Source organism: Apium graveolens, chromosome 2, assembly GCF_009905375.1.
Source record: "Apium graveolens cultivar Ventura chromosome 2, ASM990537v1, whole genome shotgun sequence".
Classification (NCBI taxonomy): domain Eukaryota; kingdom Viridiplantae; phylum Streptophyta; class Magnoliopsida; order Apiales; family Apiaceae; genus Apium; species Apium graveolens.
In genome coordinates, this window is record NC_133648.1 from 2,423,900 (window position 1) to 2,448,668 (window position 24,769).

The window sequence follows — 24,769 nt, forward strand, 5'->3', positions numbered from 1 at the left end:
TGTTAGTCCCTTAACAATATAGTAAGAATTACAGAAGGGGGGTTGAATAGAATTCTTGAACCTTTTTCTTAAAATAAAAATGTTCAAACTCGAATATAAATATAAGTGTATTGATTAGCACAATGCGGAATAAAAATTTAAGTGAACCAAAATACAAGTAATTAAAAATAAGAGTATTTAAAAACTTTCTGGTGGATTTAAACAATTCCACCAGAGATATATATATTATATCGAGAGAACTCTGTGTACAAGAATGCTCACAGCTGCTTACAAATATGAACTACTGAGAATACAGAGAAATGCTAATAATTCTGCTTACAAATGTTTCTCACTTTTTGTATCTCAGCTCTTAGTTTCTATTTGCAACATCTTGGTTTATATATTACCAAGATTACAAAGTCAAAAGACAGGATCATTATAAAAACTATCGGGTCTAATGCTTTGTTACTTTGTTCTCTATTACCCAGTTAATAGGCTTCCTCATTCCATTTGCATACACTTCGACGCATGTGACTATGCTGTCATTGTCAATTGATATTTGAATTCTTTATCCGTTGAGTACATGATCATCCGTCGACTTTATGATCATCTGTTGATGGCTTCATTGATCATCCATCGACTGTTATATTGAACATCCGTTGATAGCTATTAGATCATCCGTCGATGGCTTTGTTAATCATCCGTCGGTAGCTATTTTGGCACTTGACTTCAATTCATTAATACAGAATTACAAGACATAATCTATGTAAAATTAATCAACCTATTCTGCATATCTAGTTAAAGTCAACATGACTTATATGCTACTACAAAATTTATACAAAGGTGTATGCAGAAATGTGCTACAGACTTATTATTACATAAGCTACTCACTCGATGGATAATAAGTCATCATCCGTCGGGACTATACTGAGTTATCCGTCGTGGCTATAATTCTTATCCGTCGAGTGCTACATTATTTCACTAAGTAAAATCTACTTAGGTGTTTTGTTTATGTCATCATCAAGTATACAACATATGCACAACACAAATCTCTGGGAGAGATTGGAGATAGAAAGTAACAAAAATAACCTAACAGCAGCAATTACAAGCGAACAAAAATGTCTAAATCAGGCGGCCTATTACAGATAACAGAACTATACCAACCAGAAGCACTAAGTCTAGCTTTGACATTAAGGACAATCCCTTGCAAGAGCTTTGATGGGCCAAAGACACCCTTATCATGCGCCCTTGCATTCCTTTCCCTCCAAATGTGATAACAAAAAACCCGTGCATAGCTGAGAGCAATGGTTCCTTTCTGCTTATCCTCCAACTCACTTAAGCTAACCAGGAATTCAACCAAAGAATGATAAGAAACCGGGATGTCAAAAACCCTAAATATTTGCATCAAGATCCACTTACTGTACGTGCAGTGAAGACACAAGTGACTAGTAGTCTCTCTATCAAGGATACAGAAGAAGTACTGTTGAGTACTGGAAAGATCAAATCTATGAAGTCGAGCCAAAGTACTGATCTGATCTAGACAAGTGAGCCACCGGTGATGAGCATATCTGTTAACCTGAAGTCTATGCCATACAACTTTGTGCCAAGGGACCAAAGGACTTGTGTTTCGAATGGAGGACCAGATATGCCATGTTTTGATTTTAGAAGCATCCAAACCATCCCATAAAATATGATCACGACCACTGGAATGAATAGGTGGAAGATTAGGATCCTCAAGCCAGCTGGTGAGTAAATAGTCTGTGTGGTGAATTCTACTATTAGGCCTCAGTAAAGACCAAATTCCCGAATTGATGACACAAGCGACTGTTGCATTAGCAGGGAGAAAGCATTGACTAATGATAGGAGCAGTAACTGAGTTTACAAGGCAACAAGAGTTCCACCACGGTTCAAACCAAAGAGAAATCGAGATTCCACTAACAATATGGTAAGTGATGAACCATAAAGCCATACCTCGAAGTTTAAGAACTTGCCTCCAGATCCACGAACAGTCTGTGGGAATATCCATAATCCAGAAGTGCCAATGCTTCAACACAGTCTTGTTCACCCAAGAAGCCCACAGAGAACTAGTATATACTTAATTTCGAATGCCCAAAGCAATAAATTGTTATTAAAAAAAGTAACACAATGATAAATTTATCATTACATTTTCATTCATGCGACACTTACACATACATATAATGTGAATAATTTAAAGTACATATGTGTGATTGGCTTGACATGACAATCTACTGTGTAAATTCAAGTTCGAATTCGTTTAAAAACATATTTTTAGTAAAAAAAATACAAACGTGAATCTGACATTTAAAAATACTAGCTTTACAACCCGTGGGATGCACGGGTCTTCTTTAAAATATGTATATTATTTAAACTCATGAAAATTAAATTTCTTTTAGTTAATATTAAATAATATATAATTGATGAGATTTGAATCATTAATCTTTATAGTTTTATAAATAGTAATAGTAATATTAATATTTATTTTTGACGAGATTCGAACCAGAAACTTTGGATAACGTATAAGTAATAATGTAAATTTTTGTTATTGGAGGGGTTCGAACCTGGGAGTTCGTGTAGTGTAAAATAATAATATAAAAATTTTATTATTGGCATGATTCGAACCTAGAAACTTGGGTACTGCATATTTTTTTTGATTTCGATCCAACGGTCGTGATCACTTAATTAAAAATATCTCACGGACATAAATAAGGATAACCAAACCAATCAAAAAAATGTATACCAAATTATACTCATTCCAGTTATTAAAGTATAATATAGATGTAAGTCAACTCATATACGTTACTAATTTGTAGTGTATAACAAGATAATACAACGTATCAAATGTAGAAAGGAAAAAATGATTAAAAATTATTAGTTATAAGCCTCTACAAATATAATATCAATATTTACGTCTTTAAAGACACACAAACACACCTTATATGACTATAATTTACACGATTTACAACACATATTGTTGAGTGGTCTAGTAGTAAGATGACGTTAATGACAATTGTAAGACATATTTTCGATTCTCATCATTTAAATTGAATAAAATATCTCACGAAGACCCTATTTTTGACCATTATATAGATAATAGATAGATAGATAATAGATAGTTAAATAGATAAATATTATTTGATATAATTTTTAATTATGGAAGTATTGTACGAAAATGTCACATTGTTTTTCGGCCTTCGAAAGATTAAGACTTTCATCCACGTCAAACTAGGCTTTTATCAAAGTTTTTTTAAAAAAATTCAGGCTTTTACCCTAACATTTTTTTTTAATTCTGGGCTTTTATCTCAATTTTTCAAGTTTAAGGAAGATCGAATTTTCAAGAAAAAAAGGTCTATTGTGGACCGAATTTTCCAGATTTTTTTTGAATAGGATCAGATCTTATTCCAGTTTCAAATTCTTTTAGCATCCCTATACCCAGTCATTAACCATCGTACAAAAAACATAATATTTTAATACATTTCAAATTCTAATATTTATTTTCTAAACTGCACATTCTATCATTTCTTTTTAAATCATATTGACGTCTTTATTTTATAATTATCATTTTAAATTTTAACATATTTTAGATTGACTTTTCGAGTTTTGCTTTTAGCTGCGCTTTCGTATCGTAATCTTTATAATAGACTTTTGGATTAAAATTGTATTTTGATATTAGTTTCGATTTAGAATTAATATTTCGGAAGTGTGAGGTGTGATATTAGTTGTCTTTTTTGTTTTTGCTTTTAAACTCGTTCTACATGTCAACTGCTTCTAGTATATTTAGCTGGGTGAGGTGTATCATCACTCTTTTCATTCTTGTTTATTCTAGTCGTATTCGATTATTTTTGTGCGCATATACTAGTTTCTCCCATTTCTTCTAGTTAAAATATATAGCTTGTTTATAATATTATTAATACTGTAGGCACAATTGCTAATAACATGTCTCCAGTCATGTATATATACTGTTACTGTAACCTGATCTCTAGCCGCTGTTTCATACCATTTCACTGAAAACCCTAAATCTTTCATTTCTTTCAATTCACTCTCTTATTCAACTACTAGTTTTCAGTTTAATTTGATCTTTTAAATGGCTTTGTATACAAAGCTCCTAAGGTTTTCGATTTGTTTCCATTTCAATATCTTTTAATATTCATTTAATCTTATATAAGAAAATTTTGTGTGTATTTGATATTTTTTAATATCTGATAATGTTTTGAACAAATAGATTTGTAAGGATTATATAATTTATAGGATTTTTTTGAAATTTAGGACAATTTTAAAGATTTTTAAAATTCGGTGTAATTGAATTTTTTTAAAATGTTTATAAATCATATTGAGATTTGATTTCTTAATATTTGGTAAAAATTGAGATTGTCGTGCCTAATCAATATAATTATTTACTAGCGTAAGAGGTACTAGCATATATATATATATATTTAAAAAAATATATATACACACACTCACAATCGAGTTTGGGGAGATACTAATCTTAGACCCCGCCCCTGATCCCGAAATTTTTTATAAAACGTTCCTCGTTCTGCGCCCGCAAAGAATTTCCTGAATCCTCGACATGAACACGGCGGGGATCGTATCGGGTTCAGGCCGAGCGAGATTAATGCCCATCTCTCTTTGTTTGGTTGAGACTAAAACATGAAGTGCGAAAAAAAGCGAGCATATTCATTACTAATTTGTCTCACTCCTCAATTGTTAACACTTAGGTTGGAAAAGTAGATTTTATATATGTGAGGTGAGTGAAATAAATTAGAAAAATATTGCATAGATTAATATGAGTGCGAGACATATTGAAATTAATGAATAATGAAAAATGACATGCTGTCTTAAAATATTATAAAAATTGAAGTGCATTCAGAAAAAAGTATCATTGACAAAAAGTAAATTGGCCAATATAAGGGTGTGAATTATTGTCTAATTTAATAAAAACTTTTAGTTCTAATTTTCTTATTTTAGAAATATAATTAATAACAAATAATGAAATGTACTATATTTAATACATTATTTATAGTAAAGGAAATTTTCATATTTTATTTTTCTAAGTCACTGGCCGACTAAGTAAAATCATTATTTAAAAACTCAACTGTCTTAGCCAAGACATCGACCGAGTACACATACTCGAACTTATTCACGAGCTAATTTTTCATTAGTCGAATAAAACGAGCTTTTAAAATTAGCTCAGGTCAAACTCGGTCCTACTCGGATTAAAAATTAAAAAGTCTAAACATAAATAAATGATAAAATAATATTGAACCAATATGACTTTTTAATTATTTAAAAGTATTAAAAATTTTACTCATTCACATCACTATGTAATCTTTATATCCCCCATTTCATAAAATTTAAAGTTTTTCACCTCCGAATGAATTATAATTAATATTTTTTTCCATAATCTAGGAGATATATACAATAATAATAGGAATAAGAGTAATATATATTATTCGGGTTGGTTTATCTTTAAAGTAATATATAATTTTTATGTTATAAATGTCAATACTATTAAATTAGTTTTAAAAGTTAACCTTTTAATATATTTGATTTTTGATCCGAGTACTCCCGAATTAAACTGAATACTCCTGGCTTCGTAGTCAAACTTAATTAAACTGAATTATGATTTTTAAAAAATAAATACAAATAAAGTATAAAGATATATTTATTATTATAAAAAATATAAATCATAAAAATTAACCAAGTAATATATATATATATATGTGTGTGAGAGAGGGAGAATTTTTTTTTCTTAAATAATAAGTGGTGGCATTTTAAAATTTTATATTAAAACTAAAAAACTAAACTAAAAAAAACAAAATTACATAAATAATATAAATCAACATTTTATTATGTCGAACGAATTTAAGCTTATAAGAAATTAATTTTTGAATACGATATTTGATTGTTTTAACTTTATTTTATATTCATACAGCAATTACGTAATAATGAATAAAATATTTTCATAAATTTAGTTACATTTCAAAAAAAATTAAACAAATAAATATATGATAAAAATGAGATGACATAAAGGTCATTATTGTATGGTCTTATTTTTTTCTTTTGGTACACATAGATAACCTAAGTGGTGAAAACTTATTTTTGTCCTTAAGTTCAATATTTGCTCTCTCCGATAAATTTTGAGAATAATTACTTAGTTTAAAGTATATAAACCTAATTACTAAAAAAATTAAAATAATATTATTATTATAAAAAAAATACTTGTAGTTTGTCTCTTAGGGGTCACGAAGTGCTCTCCGATCCTTGAACCCACCCCGCTTTCTATTCCTTTCCAATCCTCACACGAATGGGGACTCATTCATTCCGGTTATAATTAAAAATCTCATATTTTTAAAATCAAATCATACTGATTTACAAAATGAAGAAATGATAAATTAAAAATCAGATAAATATTTTAAATTATAATGTAAATAAATTGATCAAGAATTTTTTTTTGATTATTATAAGAATAAAATAATATTTTAATATATAAGATATAAATATGTTATTATATATATACATATAATATGGTTAGGGAAATGGGGCGAAGAGAAACTAATCCTAGACTCTGCCCGATCCCATATATTTTATAAAAACTTCTTCGTTGCCCGGCCGGGCCTCGAAAACTTCTCGGAATTCCCCACCCGAAAGGGACGACAATTCTTAATGTTAACACTTAGGCTCACCAAGTGGGTTTATATATGTGAGATAAGTGAAACAAATTGAAAAAATGGTGGGTAAATTAATAAGAGTGTAAGACATTTAGAACTAATACAAAACTTACATACTCTCTTAGAAGATGATAATAAATGAAGTACACCGAGAAGAATATCATGATAAAATAAATTTTTTAAAATGAGGGTGTAAAAAAAAATTGTCTAATTTAATAAAACTTCGTGCATTAGTTTTCTTATTTTAGAAATATACTTAATAACAAATAATGAAATGCAATACATTTAAAATATTATTTATATTAAATCAATTTTAGTATTTTATTTTGATGTGTCAATACTGCCCGATTAATCCAAATCATTATTCAAAAACTCAAATATTTTAGCCAAGATATCGATCAAGTACACATAACTGAATTCACGAGTTGATTATTCATTAGTAGAATAAAATTCGATTTTGATTCTAACTCGGGTCAAACTCGTATCGACTCGGATTAAACATTAAGAAGTCTAAGTATGAATATAAGGTAAAAAAAAATTGAATCAACACAATTACCTAATTACTTAAGAGTCTTGAAAAATTAACAAAATTAACAATTTTACCTTTGTAATAAATTATATATAATTAATATTTTTTCGGTTATGTAGGAGTATGTATATAATAACGATAAGAATAAGAGTAATATATATTGTTTCAATTGATTTCATCTTTAAAAATAATATGTAATATTTTTTATAATACGTATCTATACCAAAGGCATTTCTAGTTACATCTTTATATACCACATTACTTCATTTCTGAGTAAGGTTATGGTACTCCAACTATGCATTACCCTCTCTTCATAACAAAGAAAAGCACTGTGCAACAAGTTATACCGTAGATATGAATATATTGGTTTATTATTTAAGTATTGTACATAGTGATAAAGTAGAGTTAGAGTAAAATTTGAAGTAATGATTGCAGATGAAATGGTAATATAAGTAAAAAAAAAGATAACATTTGAAGAAGAAGTTATTTTAAAATAGTAGAATTCTTGAAGGTGACCTAATGAATTAGTTTTTAAAGTAACTTTTTAATATGTATTTTTTTGATCCGAGTACTCATTTTGACTCGATAAGCACACAAGTCAAATTAAATAAAACGGAACTACAATTTTTTGGAAACAAACCCAGAATTATGAAAAATGTTTAATTTTATAAAATATATTCATCATAACAATTAGAACAACAATTACAACATAATATATATATATATATATATATGTATATATATAATTGATATATACTCCCTCCGTCCCAATTTATCTGTTGTCCCAATTTATCTGTTTTATTTGACTTTTGATGGTCAAATTGACTCAACTTTGACCATAAATAAAAAATTATTCTTTCATTATTTTGAGAAACTAAAAAATACATATTAAACTAGATTAAACATACATTCTAGTGATATAATTTTTATAAATATTTTTGATAATTTGACCGTAAAAAGTCAAACATGACACATAAATTGGGACGGAGGGAGTATAAAATTGTATCTTCTGAATTTGACCATTGCCCTTATTTTGCAAATTAGAGATTGTGGTACATATATTTGTGATAATGATGGAAAGGTACGTGTTAATTTTTTAACTAAGCTCAACTTTATAAACTCTACAATGATTTCATGTAAATTCACACCTTCTAATATGTTTAATTAGTTTTATAAACATAATTAATAGTGGTGGAATTTAAATTTGAGGATTACCTCAAATTTCATTCCAACACTAATCAAAATGGTGATCCAAATTTGGATCAGTTTCTGTTCACTAATTTGGATCACTTGCTTTAATATAAAATAATGGTTTTGTTATTTGTAGTTTATGAGATTTTAATTTGATTTTTGATTATTTAATTATATAATTAATAACATAATATAAATAATAGTTAAAAAAAATTATTTTTAAAATAAAACTTAAATATTAAGAAAACATAATTTCATTAAAATTTAAAAATAAAAAATAAAGAGGCACATATTTCACTTTTATAGATGCATTAATTGAGCATTTGTGGGAATAATATACTAATTCGAAAAATTAGTGTGCATGAATGATATTTTGTATGTTAATTATTGTAATAAATGTATTTTTCGTGAATTAAGTGCTCAATTTTAATATTTTTATGTGTATTAATTTTCTTGATTTAATTAATGTATGACATGTTATATAAATTGTTAATAATGATTAAATAATAAATTTAAGATAAAATTATTTAATATGATATTTATATATTATTATATGTAAAAAATAATTTGCATCAAATATTTGAATCATTTGAATCCGTTGGTGATGCAAATTTGGATTTTTGGATCACAAACCGTTGGAGATGGCCTTAAAGTCAGTTTTAATTAAAAACGTTGCTCAATTTATACCATCCTATTGCATGTCATGTTTTCTTCTTCCTAAAACGCTGTTTCAAGAGCTCAAGAGGATGTTAATTAAGTATTGGTGGTGAACTAGCTTTCTTGGGATGCTATGAGTTCATCGAAGAGTAAATGTGGTATGGGTTTTAGCTATGTTACTGGAACCTTCAAGTACCTGGACACTCTACACTTGAACATGGACATTAGAACACTTATTTTAGGTAAAAAAACTATAATTTTCAAAGTGTTACTGAGTCGGATAATCGGACTCGTATCCGTGTCGGACACTTCTAACCTAGTCGAGTAACATAGGGATTTAGAAACCTTTATGGTTTCAATATAGCACTACTGCTGAAATTTTATAAAAGCCTCAATCTTTGGTTGCTCGTGTTTTTAAAGCATGCTATTTCCCAACTACACATTTTTTTCATGCCTCCGTGAGCCCAGGGTGCAGCTATTTATGGTCTAAAATTATGACAGCAAAAGAAAGTATTTTCAAGGGATATAGATGGGTTCTTGGGACGGAATGACTGTCAATGTGGTCAAAGTTCTGGCAATGAGTATTCCCCAGTCAAATGTGGGCGATCATCTAGCTTGGACAAGAACGTCTAATGGTCAATACACAGTCAAAACTAGGTACCAACTTTGCCATGAGGCAAATATAGGATCTGGTGATGTAACTCAAATGAATGGTTGGAACAAACTCTGGCTTTTGAATCTTCCCCACAAAATTAAAATCTTCTTGTGGCGTTTCTGCAGAGATAATGTCCCTGTCTGAAGAAGATTGAGTGCCAAGGGGTTGGGATTACCGATCATATGTCCCATATGTATGTCAGATATTGAACATTTAGCGCATGTTTTCTTTGACTGCCCGTTTGCTCGTAGTTGTTGGCAATATGCATGTATGGTTTATAATATGCAGCTGGTAGAATTTGTTCCACAGTGGTTGATCTAAAAAATTATTAGTGATGGTCGTTAGATATGTTGGGGGTGGCAGGGATCGAACTTGAGTACTCTACCAGCATGAGCTCTCATACTATGTCAAGTAACCAATTAGTATTAGAGAATGGTCATTTCCAGGATCTTATATTATTTTAACAAACTGGAGTACTAAGGCAATTACAGATTGGAAATTGGCTAATCAAACTAAAGCTAAGGCCCGGGTTCTTGTTCCAGAAGCTCAGGCAATTTCAGTTCAGAAATGGAAACCACCCTTGGAAGGATGCTTAAAATTGAATGTTGATGCCTCTATTAAACTCGGAGCAGCTACTTTTAATGCAGGAAAAACTGTTTGCTTGCGGATGGTTAGTACAATTTTTGAAGCAGAAGCTCTGGCCTTATATGAAGGGTTAGAATGGCTTATGTCTATGCCTCACCGCGAAGCATATGCATTGAATCAGACTCACTACTTTGTGTGCAAGCGATTAAACATTTGCATGTGAATCATTTGGAAGTTGGACATATCCTGGAAAGCTGTTGTAGGTTACTTCTACCTAGGTCGGTTTTTAGTTACGTTTGTTGAAAGGCAAACGAACAAAGCAGCCTAGATGGCTCTTTTACCTTTTTTGCTAGATTGCTTAAACTTGTTAGCGTCTCCTCCAGACTTGTTGTTGGAGACTCTTGTGCATGAGTTAATTGTGAGTAAAATAAATCAATTGTCACAAGGAAAAGAATAAATATAGTAACAATTTCTAGAAAGACAAAAGTTGGCATTTTCATGCATCATCATATTTCCTTGTTGAAGAAATTGTAACAATAGTAAGGATTACACATACTAGGAGTACTAATAAGCAAAATTAAAAAACTACTATCCAACCAAAAATTACTAATAAATATCAAACAAAAAAATTCCTTATAGTTCTTTAATAGAGTACTGATCAGCAGGAAAAACATTGAACTTAGACTAGCTAGTTTAGTACCAAAAATCTATTGTAGTAAAGTTTTACTATAATCTCATCTTTTGAAAACTAGTTGCCCTCTGGGACAATCTGAAGAGTGTTGCAGACTCATCTAGTGACCAACTGCCTGACCACATCTAAGTGCATTTGAAGGAATGGGATATTCATCCCTCCATGAATTTGCAGGAGAATATACGCGCAAATAGAACTGCTGACCCAAGTATTGTCGTACCCAGTTCTGGGATCTAATGTTCCATATACCCACATTGTCTAGTGGCATGTATATTGCAGTCCATGAACTTGGATATACCTGTAGACAAGAAAAAGAAACAGATTTGGCGCTTTCAGGTTCTGGCGAATGACACGTTATAATCTTATATATAATGCATGAATATGGCCCTGGTAAAATGCTTTAGAAATTGGCAATGGTAAAATGAACCATTTCTAAGAATGACATTTTCAAAGTACCTGAACAGTGGAACGAGCAACCGTATCTTGTAGATTGTAAGTTTCTCTGCTTGCAGGTGACCACTCACCCCCATTCATCCTGTTAACATGATGATATTAAAAGAGATAAATATTCAGGACCAATTTTAACTTTGAAAGGAAAAGAGGAATATCATATTTTTGGATAATTTCCATCAAGACCAGTCAGCTTTAATTTGAGAGCAAAAATATTGAGAAGCGTAGATTGGATTATTATAACAAACTTACCCCACAACAAAGAAGTGGTGACCATCAATATGCCATGACTGCACCCTATCTTCTGAGTTCTCAAATACAACCTCGACAAATCCCCTAAAATCAGCGGCCATTACAGAAGTCTGGAGAGAACCACCACTGCCAGAGGGGCTATCTGGGATACTGCCAATAGTGAAGACACCTGGTATATTGAAGTAGTCTGCGAGTTTAAGTGGTGTGTCTGCAGCTATGAAGGATACACCATTGACAGCATATCTTTGCTTTCCATCTATGACGGGGGCAGAATTTGCAAGTCGTATGGTCCGGGTTGTGTTTATTAATCCGTAATGGTAAGATCCTTGAGGATTGGGTCTCGGTCCACTTGCTGTCAGGTTCTTCCTGTTATATAAAAATGAATCACAAGAGAAACACCATAAATACACATGGAAAACATAACACAGAGTTAATTTTCATTTTTAAATTAAGCAAGGCTATATGCAGCCGGGAACGTCCATTACCTTATTGATCGTGCTTGGTTGAGAGACCAATCAACCTCAGTTGTTGGCCCACCAGGGGGAGGACCAGAAACACTGCCTGCTGAATTACTGTAATGAAGTACAGATGTAGACGTGAGCACCGGGGAAGTGAATCGTGTAGAAGCGGTAATGTAGTAATCTTGTGAAGGTTGATCTGCTGTGACCAAAACAGAGTAGGATTGCCCCAGGTGTATGTCAAGAGAATCATATGTATTTTGTAGAGTATGAGTTCCTTCGACCTCAACCAGAGTCATCTTGTGCCCCTGGATTCTGAAATTGATGGAGGTAGTAAGGCCCACGTTTGATATCCGAAACCTATAAGTCTTTCCTGCTCAATGAGTTTAGAGAATAACAAATTAGTGAATCATAATAATCTACTAATTTTGCATTTGCATATGCCAAGTTCAGGTTACCTTGATCAACCGTAAATGTGTAAGAGTTTGCTGACCGTCCATTAATAATAAGTCCATCTGGAAAGGGAAGATTACTCCCACTGTCCAAAATTGATTTTAAATCCTAAGAGAGTCAAGAATAAGCATACATAAAAGAACCAGAATTAGTTTCAGTAAAGAATTTATCAGAAAGTGCAGACTGAAATACAGAGCTTATCCAAAAACAAAACTCACGGTGTGATTTTGCTTGAACCAATCACCAACTAACACGGTGAAATCATCAGCAGGTGGAGAAAAAGGAACTGGGATGACAGACCGGCTAGCAATTTTAATGCCACCATAGCCTCCTGCAGCTTTGTGGAATGCTAGGGAAGGGAAGTAGAAGAAACTACCAATTTGATCCTTGACTTGAAGAACATAAGTGAAGTTCTGTCCTGGTGGAATGGGGCAATTGGTACCGTAAACCCCATCTTGCCATGAATTCCTCCTCTGCTCCACTCCATTCCTGCCCAGTCATCACAACGCTAAAAATCAGTGACAACAATTATGTCTCGTCATACCATTCTTGAATAGTTACGATTTCAATGGCTGTCCACTTAGAAACTAAGCCAACTATCACAATTTATTCACATTTACTTGCAAATCATCCAGAGAAATCACTCATAGAGATCAAGCTTAAAACTTGAAGAACGTTTTATGATTAGTACATCTGCCAGTCAAAAAAGATAGCACTCCCAACATCCGAAGTACTACCTACAAGTCTACAACTTTTTGACACTTGGAGTGACAATTTCTAACACGACCAAGAACCGATTCTAACATATTTAGAATATACTAAACTTAAAAATGATAACACAACTTAATTAACCAAATACAACCTCAACCTACTCATTCATCAGAATGATATTACTTTGAGCTTGTAAATTCGTTTTTATTAACTTTCAGTTAGATATTTATGTGTCTTATACAAATCAGACGTGAAACCCAAATTAGCAACCAACTTCACAAGAATCCTTCTTACATAACTGAGATTTTCCTCGGTATAAAACCATACATGTGCTCATCTACTTAAGTTTCTTAACATTACAACAAAATTTACAAAACAGGAATAAGATTAGACAGGAAACAAGAACTAACCAAGAAAAGAGAAAGGGCTCATCCAAGCTGTTGTAAACATTAATGATCAAGTTGTCATTAGTCACCGAATCGATTTGTGGCCCAGGAAACTGCCCATTAATCAGTATGCCCTGCATAAACATACAAACAAAGGGAGGCATTAAACATTTACATTGACAAAACCCAGGGACTAACCTAGACCGAAATCCATGCTAAGCCGAAAATTTTGAGTAAAGGTAATTTTTTCAAATCTCGAACTTAGTTAAATGTATATAACAGAATACATAGAAACAAAAAGTACCTGCTGTTTAACACCAAGTGGATAAATGTCACCATAGGTAACATTCCATGTAAAAAATTTATAAGGGTCTTCACCATTTGTACACTCCACAAGAACCAACAATACCACCATCAAGCTCCAAGCTTTAATCTTCATATTCAAACCCATCTCTCTCTCTCTCTCTCTCTCTCTCTCTCCCTCTCTCCCTCTCTCTCTCTCTCTCTCTCTCTCTCTCTCTCTCTCTCCCTCCCTCTCCTTATCTCTCTCAGTCTCTCTCTGCTATTTGGCTAACTTTTGGCTTTGCACTTTACTTCTATAGTAAGTAGCAGAAAAGCTAGTTACATGTTTGAATACAGAACAAATTTAGAGCTAACTACTTTTGTAAGTACAGATAAATGTTTAGAAAGTGAGGTCTTTGATGATCATGAGCTGTTCTTGGACTGTCTGTCTGTGTTTGGTTACTTCAGAGAGAAGGTGGCGCGTATTAATGATACCCAATACGCGTAAAGTGTTCGTTTGCTTTGATTTCGGTGATTATTATTGCCGCTGATAGCTCCTTATTAATTCCATTTTTGCATTTGTCATTATTTTGGCCCACTTTATTTTCTGTTATTCTGCTTTATCATCACTTTTCTTTTACAATTTCTTTGATTTTAATACCAAAAGAAAACATTCGTCGGTAAAACATAGCTTTATTCTGCATATCTATACGTCTATGTATATCATGTACACTATATCGTAAAAATCGAGATGTTAATTAAAATATTAAAAATTTCATAATCCATCGGTATATTGATCCGGGACCTAATTCTCTTTAAAATAAGTTTTTGACAAAATAACCAATTTTTTGACAAAGTATATATAGTATGTAGTCCCTCCGTCCCATTGGATTAAATTGGTAGACGGGGGATGAACACGCATTTTAAAACTGCCGTATAGTATGGTTCTCTAAATAATTTTAAATATTTTTTTAAAAATAAAAATATAATGTTTAAACTTTTATACAGAAAAACAAAATTCTAAAAATAAATTGTAGAATTATAATTTATAGTAACCTAAAAATACATGTCAAACATAATGAAAAAGTATGTAAAAAATTCGGTGGGACGGAGATATATTATTAAAAACGAAATATTAAAAATACAATGGTCAATTGATACATAGATTTTGGTCTCCCATTATAATAAGAATAATTTTTTCACGAAATAGACATGTAGTTGGCATTAATTTGAATGAGCCACTGCATTCAAATCAACAACCGAATTAAAATATCAGACATCACATGTCATGTCATTTTATAAATTTTTTATGATCCAAATTTTGTACACTAGCACCGCTCGTATAATAATTATGGTCAAATTCTCTTTAAATTTAGTTTTTGGAAAAGGAAGTACATACAAATTAAAATTTTCATGCAATTAGAAATTGTTTGATAAATATGAAAATTGGTGCAATTTCAATTTATTAAACCAAAAAGACAGGAGTCAGATAAGTCGGCAAGTACCAACAGCTTTAAAAGCTTTCGAGAAAATCAATGAACAGTGACACACACATGGGGTTGCAATAAGATTTTCCAAGTGGATTGTTGCTTTCAGCATTGTTGTATTTCGATCCGTTACAACTTACAAGTATTGACCTCATGGCATGAATGGCGCTCCTAACAAACAATGTTATTACACAACAAAAATGAGAAACTCGTGCAGTACCAAAAGGAATATAATTGTAAAAGTACATGAAACTAAGGCCAGGTTCCTGGTTATATTATATTACAGCAAGTTTATAACTGGAAAAACATGAAACATATGTGTCAAGAGGAAACATGACTATTATGTACGAGTCCTAATCCATCACAAACGATTGTTGCAACCATCTATCAGCTATAAATTTCCACGGATAGATTTAGCACTCAAATTTTTTGTGAATGCAAAGGGGCACGTCATCTATCCACGCTAAATACATGACCTCTAGGGGTTTTTGCTCTACACTGAAAATTATGGCGGATAGATGATTGTTTACGGTCGATTGTTGTGGACCAACTTTCGCTATGTATATGTGATTACATAATTACTGAGGAAACCGACCGAGAAACGACTCTGTCTAGTTTTGTTTCCAGATAAATGCATTTTTTCAGGATCATTCCTGGTTTTGTATTTGAGCATACAAATTTATAATATACAAACTGCTAGCATTATGATGGCATGGCAATGTAAGATATACACGAAGCATTACATTTTATATAATCTACTGCTTCCAAAGATCAAGCTGATATCTAATTTAGATGTAATACCCAAACTAATCATATACTTTGAGAGTAGAAAGGGATCATCATTATTGTTTGGAATTTTCGAAACAGCTAGGCAACTGCTGGCCCTTTCTTACATCTGCGCATGGATAGGAACCCAGCACCCGGAGAGATGATGCGAATTCCTGAAAGGAGAAGTACTCGGATAATTTGAAGAATTTAATCACATTAAAATACTGAAAACTTCAGCACATCACTTTAAGGAACTAAAAGGAGCAAAGTACGCTGAACAAAAAAGTACCCTAGTATGACAACTAAATGATTCAACTTACATAAACACGTCATATCAAACTTAAGAAAATTACTTATGTTTACATGGTCTCCATATTCATGGGTTATGTTCCTATATTTAAGTTAATATAAACCTCCATATCTTTAAAATGAAACAGAATCACCCATACAAACCTTCAAATGCCCCAAAGCACATTGTGCACGCGATTCTGCCATGGAAGCCTCAAAATCAATGTAATAAAGATGATTGAAGTACCTGCATAGGTAAATAAGACTATTAATTTCCAAAATTGATCAGAACGTATGAAGAAAAACTTATACCTACAAATATCACAATTCACAGTTACAGATATCAAATATCACAAATCAAGTGTCCTTAACAGGAGTCCGAAACATAAGATACACTGAGATTTACATGAGCGTGTCATGGGTCCGACAAACACTAAAGGGAGAAGAGAAAGAGCTGTATGAGAGAAAGTAATATATAGATGGTAGTCTAATCTCATTAAGTCCAAAAGCTAAAGCTGAATACTAGATATGGCGGCAGTGATGTTGCTCTAATCATACCCTCAGTTTGGTCTGGCCAGTTTACATATACAAACTATTTAAAAGCTGTAAAAACTATATAAAAGTATGTAGGAGTACATTTTCATGGCTGCAGGCTGCAGCACTTAATAACAATTTCGTTATGCGTAAATTCGCTGTACTGAAGCAGATTTTAAGATTTAAGACGCATGTCTAATGAAAATAATAAGAGTTTGTATATTCTATTCTATACATTTCATTTCCATCAATCAGAAACTTCTAATAACAGAATAAACAAACTACAACTTTCTCCTCTTATTTATTACCAAACACTGTTTACACATTATCAATTCAGTGAGACTCGAAATGAATATGGGATGACATATGCACAAGTTCTACCACCATACTTAACAAGTAAAGATTATAAAAATGGAACCTAACACTGACCACATATTCGCCTCTAAAAATTTAATGAAGAAAACAAACAAGGATATAATTAATTAGAAACCCTTGGATGAACGAAAAAAGTTATCACAAAGTCTCTTTATAATGCAAGTAAACAACTCACCTCAATGAATAAACATAAATTCCAGTGAACCTAAAAAATTAACTTCCAATTTGTGAAGATTTTAATAACATGGGCATTAAAGAGTCTTTGTGACGTCAACTAACTAAACTTTGATTTCTTTTAGTGACATGATTTCTTATTGCATAAGCAGGTATTTCTTTTGTTTGAAAGAGTATACTCACTTTGCAGTCCCGGTATTGATGTAATCGACTACCTTCATTGGTTTCTTCCTTTGTGGCCGACAATCAATCTAAAATCACAATTAAAAAAACTGTTTGTAAACAGTGCCAGCTTCAGGGAGTAAGACATTTATTAACCATATGTGAGGCAAGGATACCTTAGTCAATTCAATCTGTCTCATTGCAAAAACCGTCAAGGCTTTATATAATTCTCCAGGGCCTTCTTCCAAAGTGAATACGATACTTGTCTAGAAGTAAAAAAAAATATTTTACATAAAAAGGTTTTAAACAATTAAAATGAGTAAATAAAATTACTACCTTAAAAGATTTATCAATTCTCGGAACTAATGGATATCTTGAAAGTACCCAAAAACGAGTAATGTTATCAGCCGCATCCTGCAGAATAAACATTTTTTGCAACAAGCAGATCAGGCTGTGACGATACTTGTATACAGGAAATATACTTCAGCATCTTAGAATCCCGGTAGTTCCATTAAACTCTCCTTGCTTTTGTTAACAAAAAAAATTCATCTATTCAATAAAATTTCCTGAGTAGGTGTCAAGAGAGTTTTCCTGACAACTGAAGTACGGAACTATCACCTCATGTAAACATTCTATAAAAGGGAATATTTTTCCGCTACAGAACTAAAGAACATTTTCGGAGTATTGCTGGTACTGTATACATGGCAAAAGGTGGCACGACAACCAACTCTGGTAGATAGTAGTTTGAATATGGCTAAATTCTGCTAAACTTTTTATGTAATAAAGTTAATATCAACTTTAATAGACATAAGAATGAAGAAACTTTGTAGAGTTTTGTATAGCATAAACTTGGAGTAAACATGACTTTGAAGGATTGCAGGAATAGGTGAATTATGAAAGATAAAGATGTAGTTTGAAGTTATGAATTTTTTTTTAATCATGAGCTAATAAAAAAACAAGAGTGTACATGTAAGAAAACGAAATATGATTAAAAAGGTTGGAGACAATACTTTTCCTTTTTACTTGAATTTACGGTCTACGCTTTTTCACAGAAAATTTCTTCTATCTAGTGTAAAAAAATTTACGTGCAGACACATAGAAAAAGAAAGAAAGTGAGAAGTATAATGCCACTTCTGCAAAATGTCTAAAAAACTTCCTCTGCCCCACACGTACAATTTTGTTTCGGCAACTTTGTTGATACTTGACACATTTTTTCCATGAAAAAGAACTAGATTGCCGACGTAGAAATTGGTTGGACAAAAGTTCCAGTCAATCTCTACCTAAAAGAATATCACTAACCATTGGTTAGTTTTAATTTGAAGCTAATTGAAAGGAAACAGGACTTGATTAATTGAGTAGATCATACCTGTATATTTTCAGTGAGTAAATTAAGCCCATACATTTCTGCCACTCGAGTACTCGCAATAACGCCCACTTCTTCCAATTTATTTGAACTAACAAGCTGGAAGAATAGAGTTGTTGAGAGAACCAACACAGGTCACAGACAATTTGCAAGAAGATAATAAAGAGACCACTAATACAACCTGAGCAGAAACCGCTTCATCATCCACAGTTTCTTTCACAACGCCTAATTTATTGAGGAAATTATCGCTTTGAGTGAGTGCCTGCAAAGGAGAAGTGCAATCATTATACAGCTCAGTCATGTATTTTGAAGTACGAAACCTCTATTGAGACATAATAATGTTAATCTTGTTATCTGAAAGATGGCACACAATATAAATACTTGCGCATAAGCTGACAGACAATAGAGGGCCTGGTCCATAAAATTTACAAGGAAACAAAACAGTAACCAGAATGTATACGTATTCAGGTAACTTTAGGCTTCTCGTAGAAGTTTATTGAATTGTCTCACATAACCCCCACACAGATATTCCGTGTAAAGTTTGACAAGGTATACATCATAAAAAATTCAAATTACAAATGAACAATACTATATAAAAATAAACCAAATTCTATCTGGACTGAAACAGTGAAACTCGATTGGTATTCGAAGATATTACCCTGAACTGAAGGACAAGAATTCAAATACTGTTGTGGCTTGGCCCAGTTGGCCATGTATCGACTAGCATTGTTTTTAATAGCTAATCCCAAAAAAGAATAAAAAGAAATCCATTCTTACACATATAACTAAAAAACAAACCTGACCTGGTGTTGGCTAAGAATACGTCTTAATTGCTCTGTTCTGACACCCGGCAGTGCTAGAAGGCAGAGATTTACTGGCATCTGAACCTCGCCAACAATGTGTAGATTGTGCCGAAATAGTAAATCATAGTTTCCATGTATGCTTCCACTTGACGAATTCTCTATTGGAATAACTGCTTTATCCGCCATCGACAATTCAACAGCCTACATAATTACTTAAGGATAAGGGCAAGGGCGTGAATTAAGGCAATGCACATTAACTAAGACATGAGTTGATATGAGTGTATTGCACAATAGTTGACACAAATTAACAAAAAAATCATCTTTGAACTATAGTATGTATCTTTTAAAGAATGAATCATTAAGTAATCAGCTCTTTTTTGAAAACTAGGAATATAATGTTTTAGCCAAAATTCAAGTACAACAGTACAGCACTAAATTATGAAACATATTGGCTATATAAGTGGAAGAAAAGTAATTTTTAGGAACCGGAATGGACTTCTAAAAATTCATAAAACAACTACAGATATTATTCCAATTTTTTGTTCCGAAAAGAACTAAACCTTGAATACATCTTCAAATTTGTCACTGGGAACAGTTTCACACTGTGGATAAGCTAGGAGAACCGCATCCTCACTGTATGCACCTGGTATCCCCTGCAACAACCAAATCAAAGTTGTTTGGCTTATATGAATCATGTTGTCATGCTTTTCGTTTAATGCATCATAACAGAATCTAGCAATATGATTACACTATACGAGTTCATAATACCTTATATGATATTTTAAACTTCACACTGTTACTCTGAGTAGCAGGTAAATGATGTACAGACAATGGACCTGAAATTAGTGATGATTTACAATATAAAACACGTTAAAAATGTCATATAATATTTTCCAATATATGAAATATATCTAATAAATTTACAAATTATACAGTGCCTCACAGTAGAGATTTAAAACAAAGTTTCTATCATACAAAAATGATTGATCACTTGATCAGCTAGCACATCACACAAGAACAATACATCACAGTATCACAAAACTCTCTTCATAACAACAATAATAACTAAATAAGTAACTTCAAGAATATTTAGTTACAAAGAACGTAATATAATTATATATCTCAATTTAACATAAGTATGTTCAAGCATGGTCAAAGCCGGAGCTGTACTTATTGTAGGTCTAATTTTTTTCAAGAACATATCACGAGAATGATAGTCTAAGGACTCACAACCTACTCAGTAAGCCTTGTCAGTTCACCAATACTTTTTAAAAGAAAAAAGAAAACTTTCAACATACATTTTAAGAATTACATAGTAAGAAAAAACAAACTCACAAAAACCTTTACCAAATGTTTTCACTTTGTCCTCAAATATAGTCTTCACTTCCATCTGTCCTGAACTGTTGCTATGGACTGCAGAAGAATCAATTTTTGATGGACTTTGACCTCCTTTCTGTGCACTAGAGCTTGTTATTTGTATTTTCATTTCGACAAGATTTGATCTAACAGAGGAGTTTGTTACTGCATCTGAAACGGAATGTCGTTGATTCTGCTTTTCTTCGTCACTAGTTGTTTCAGTGCTGCATTTAACTGGTAGTAGTTTTGGAATCTTCTCACTGGATGTCATGTCATCCTCACTTTCGACATTTAAAACAAGTTTATGTCCATGGCTAGATTCACCCTCATCACACGAACTTTGTAAAAGCATATTTTTCTTCTTCACTGTGACGGATCTATGAAGAGGAAATTCCTTAAAGGTCTGTCTAATCAAATCTGACACTTCTTTAGGCGCAGATGGACATGGTTCAACATTTCCAGATATACCCGCAACATGTTGTTTTAACCTTGTAATTCCACCACTCACAATCTTAGCACAATAATTGCATTTCACTTTTCGTTTATCCCCGTCAAGAGCTGTACCGTGCTCCCACCCAATATCAGTAGCCTTTCTTTTTGGAACCATTCTATAAACACCATGGAAGTAATCAACAAAACTTGATTATTTTTCCAATTTAATGTAACTATTCACGAAAATTATAAAACTGCACACATTTACATGAAATTTTGCTAGGAACATGCAGTACCACTTTAATTACATGGTTAATTATAAATCCGCCATATTAAGTCCAAAACATAAACAAATTCTCCTCTAAAGCAAACTTGAGTAGTGAGTACCAATACCTAGTTCTTATTTAACGAAATAAGGCCCCAGTAAGACCCTGTACCCCTAACTCAAAATGTACCTAGACTGTCAATATAAACATTAATCTACAAGGCTACATACGTCGGTAAATAAAACGAGTCATTAGCTTCGGTTTGCTAAAACCTCACCTCGAGCTCACCTGACTTACAAAACAAACTGAATGTAAGCACAATTCTTAGGCTCCATCCATAACGAACCGGAGCTTCACCACCTAGAAACTCAGTTCCAAACCTCATGAGTCACGAGCAAGCTCAATTACATACTCGGAACAAATTCATCAATTTAATTTTAACAACTTATCCACTTTTATCCATCAAATATTTAAACCTGCATTATTTCATTTCTATACCGTAAGCTCCTAAACATCGTAAACAGCTCGTAAACAAAATAAAAAGCTGATCCTTAACACATTTCGTAAACAGCATAAACGATTCGAGATTAAGCCACATTTCGATTTCCACCTGAAACTAGCCACTAGTCCATATAAACCATTCCACATATAAAACCACTAAAAATGTGCCAAAAATTTCGAGGCTCTGCAAATTTTCAAATTTAAATTCAATTTAGCCTAATATGTTATGATTTCAATAATTACAATTTTTTAAATTAACATTAAAATTAGATCGATCTAATTAATCAATAAATAAACAACAACATTTTGGGGACCAAAATAAATAAATTGAAAAATGATATATACATACATATATACATACAACAGAGTAAGCAGAGTAACAACTTACCTGATTAAAAAGAGCGAGATGCAATTCCAGATGATCGATTCTTGTAGACACCGATTGAAATTAAAAAAATTAATTAAATTAATTGATCGATTTTAATATTGTTTGTCTCGCCGAGATCACAGATCGCGGCAGGTGAAATGCTGATTGTGTATCGGTGGGTAAACAAGCGGTATCGCCTTTAACCTAGACTAACTATATTTTTTTTTCTATTTTTTTAACTGTCAAATAGGAATGATTATCTAATCATGCGCCAAAAAAAAATATTAACAAAAGGCGAAGAGGATTAAAATCGCATTAGTGTGTGTTCACGTGCACATGCTAAAAAAGTGTGATAAATTAGTCGTAAAAATTTGATTGGTGGAAATTTTGGTGCATGCAGGGATTCATTATTATTAATGAGTTATTCACCAATCAAATTTTTAGAACTCATTTATCACACTTTCTTAACATGTGCCCATGCACACACACTAGAAAAATTCATTTAAAAAAGGACATGATATTATCAAGAAAAGAAAATATGACAGATATAGCGGCTGAAGGATGAAAATAGGAGGTGTTTTGCAGAATATTAACAAAAATAGTCTATCATAATTTTCTGGTACCGATGGATTACGCACGTGTCAATGGAGTAAACCATAATACGATGTAACTCCATGATACGCATTTTATGGTAATGTAACTTGTTCAAGATTACCGATGTAGTAATAACAGTAATAAAGGGTACGCAATTCAAGATGGAGTATTGTAATTGAGTTATATAATTGGTATCAGGGTATACAAAGTATACACAATTTTATTTTTTTAATCGTAGGTAACCCGCAACCGTTATCGTTTGGGTGCGTACTAGGTAAATCCGACGGCCTCAAGTAATAGCTTGCAAATCACGTGAACCAAGATAAACCGCATTTCAGCGACATGCTCTGACTGCTTCAAGTAACAGAGCTGTAGGTGGCGAGAAGGGTAAATGTACCTGTTAGACACAAAGCATGCGCTAAATAAATCACGCAAGTATACACGTTCGCAAGTAATATAGAATGATTTCTAGTTCGTTCCCACAGAGACTCTGATTAATTATATTTAATTAACACTTACTCACCAATGTATGATTACTCTTCAATGTCAAGACAATAACAATTAAGATTGATTAGCTAATATTAACTACGAGAATTAAACACTTAAATTAACAATATTAAACACACATGAAACCATAACTTCATTACTACTTTATTCAATAGTTATTGTTATTACCCTTAGCATGTAATGGTGATGATATTAATCGAATAACACGAAACTGATACGCGCCAACTTTCGTTGTACGAATACCATTCTACCAAGCATCCACAATTAAGATAGAAGTTGAATAGGCATCAATTATGTTGAGACCCTATATGTCTACAGAATTTGACAACATAATGATTTAAGCGCAAGTTATTCATTATGATTACACAGGGCAAGTAAAACGGTTAGAGTTACCCACTAATCATGCATACAATACATGAACCTATGCTAGCATGGCAAGTTCTAAATCTCAAGATTCACTGTCGCTTCACAAGAGATTAACAGACTATCATAAATGTTCGCGACGCACATAAGACGAATAAGCACAACCTATGCTAGATATCATACAATCACCACATACCAAGGTATTAAACAATTAACTAAAGAAATCCATAGTAAATCCGCTATGATCCCATGATCACAATTAGCCCATAATAGAACTCATCGTCACCATGGGTTCATATGAAAACATGATAATAACACAACGATATAAAGTAATAAAAATACTTAATAAACAAAGAAGTACGTCACAAGAGTATTAAGGTTCAAAGAGTAAAGAAAACTAGCATCCACTGTTACAACGAATTAAAAAAATCACAAGATAAACGTATGCTTCCTCTTCTTCGTTG

At 32.2% G+C, this 24,769-nt stretch overlaps 3 protein-coding genes across 8 annotated transcripts; all 3 read right to left on the reverse strand.

The window, feature by feature from the left end:
* Positions 1-1,081: 1,081 nt before the first annotated feature.
* Positions 1,082-2,005, reverse strand: LOC141708403 (uncharacterized). The gene has a single exon (XM_074512017.1). It carries the CDS (start codon positions 2,003-2,005, stop codon positions 1,082-1,084), a length of 924 nt encoding a protein of 307 aa, XP_074368118.1.
* Positions 2,006-10,771: 8,766 nt separating this feature from the next.
* Positions 10,772-14,463, reverse strand: LOC141706686 (L-ascorbate oxidase homolog). Its single transcript, XM_074509479.1, has 8 exons — positions 13,988-14,463; positions 13,708-13,817; positions 12,805-13,075; positions 12,592-12,694; positions 12,161-12,506; positions 11,676-12,041; positions 11,430-11,508; positions 10,772-11,271 (listed from the first exon to the last, which is right to left on the reverse strand). Exons 1-8 carry the CDS (start codon positions 14,132-14,134, stop codon positions 11,074-11,076), a joined length of 1,620 nt encoding a protein of 539 aa, XP_074365580.1. The 5' UTR covers positions 14,135-14,463; the 3' UTR covers positions 10,772-11,073.
* A 1,581-nt stretch (positions 14,464-16,044) lies between these two features.
* On the reverse strand, positions 16,045-23,059 carry LOC141706687 (arogenate dehydratase/prephenate dehydratase 1, chloroplastic-like). Of its 6 annotated transcripts, none has more exons than XM_074509483.1 (13): positions 22,863-23,052; positions 22,262-22,333; positions 21,261-21,883; positions 20,688-20,755; positions 20,480-20,572; positions 19,920-20,120; positions 19,298-19,378; positions 19,120-19,215; positions 18,090-18,167; positions 17,930-18,019; positions 17,775-17,842; positions 16,674-16,755; positions 16,045-16,393 (listed from the first exon to the last, which is right to left on the reverse strand). In XM_074509483.1, the coding sequence occupies exons 3-13, from the start codon at positions 21,880-21,882 to the stop codon at positions 16,295-16,297; spliced, it is 1,578 nt and encodes a 525-aa protein (XP_074365584.1). In that variant the 5' UTR covers position 21,883; positions 22,262-22,333; positions 22,863-23,052; the 3' UTR covers positions 16,045-16,294. The 6 variants fall into 6 exon arrangements, 5 of the variants coding, with proteins under 5 accessions (XP_074365584.1, XP_074365582.1, XP_074365583.1 ...); XM_074509481.1 differs by having other exon boundaries at positions 22,251-22,333; XM_074509482.1 differs by having other exon boundaries at positions 22,251-22,449.
* Positions 23,060-24,769: the final 1,710 nt, after the last annotated feature.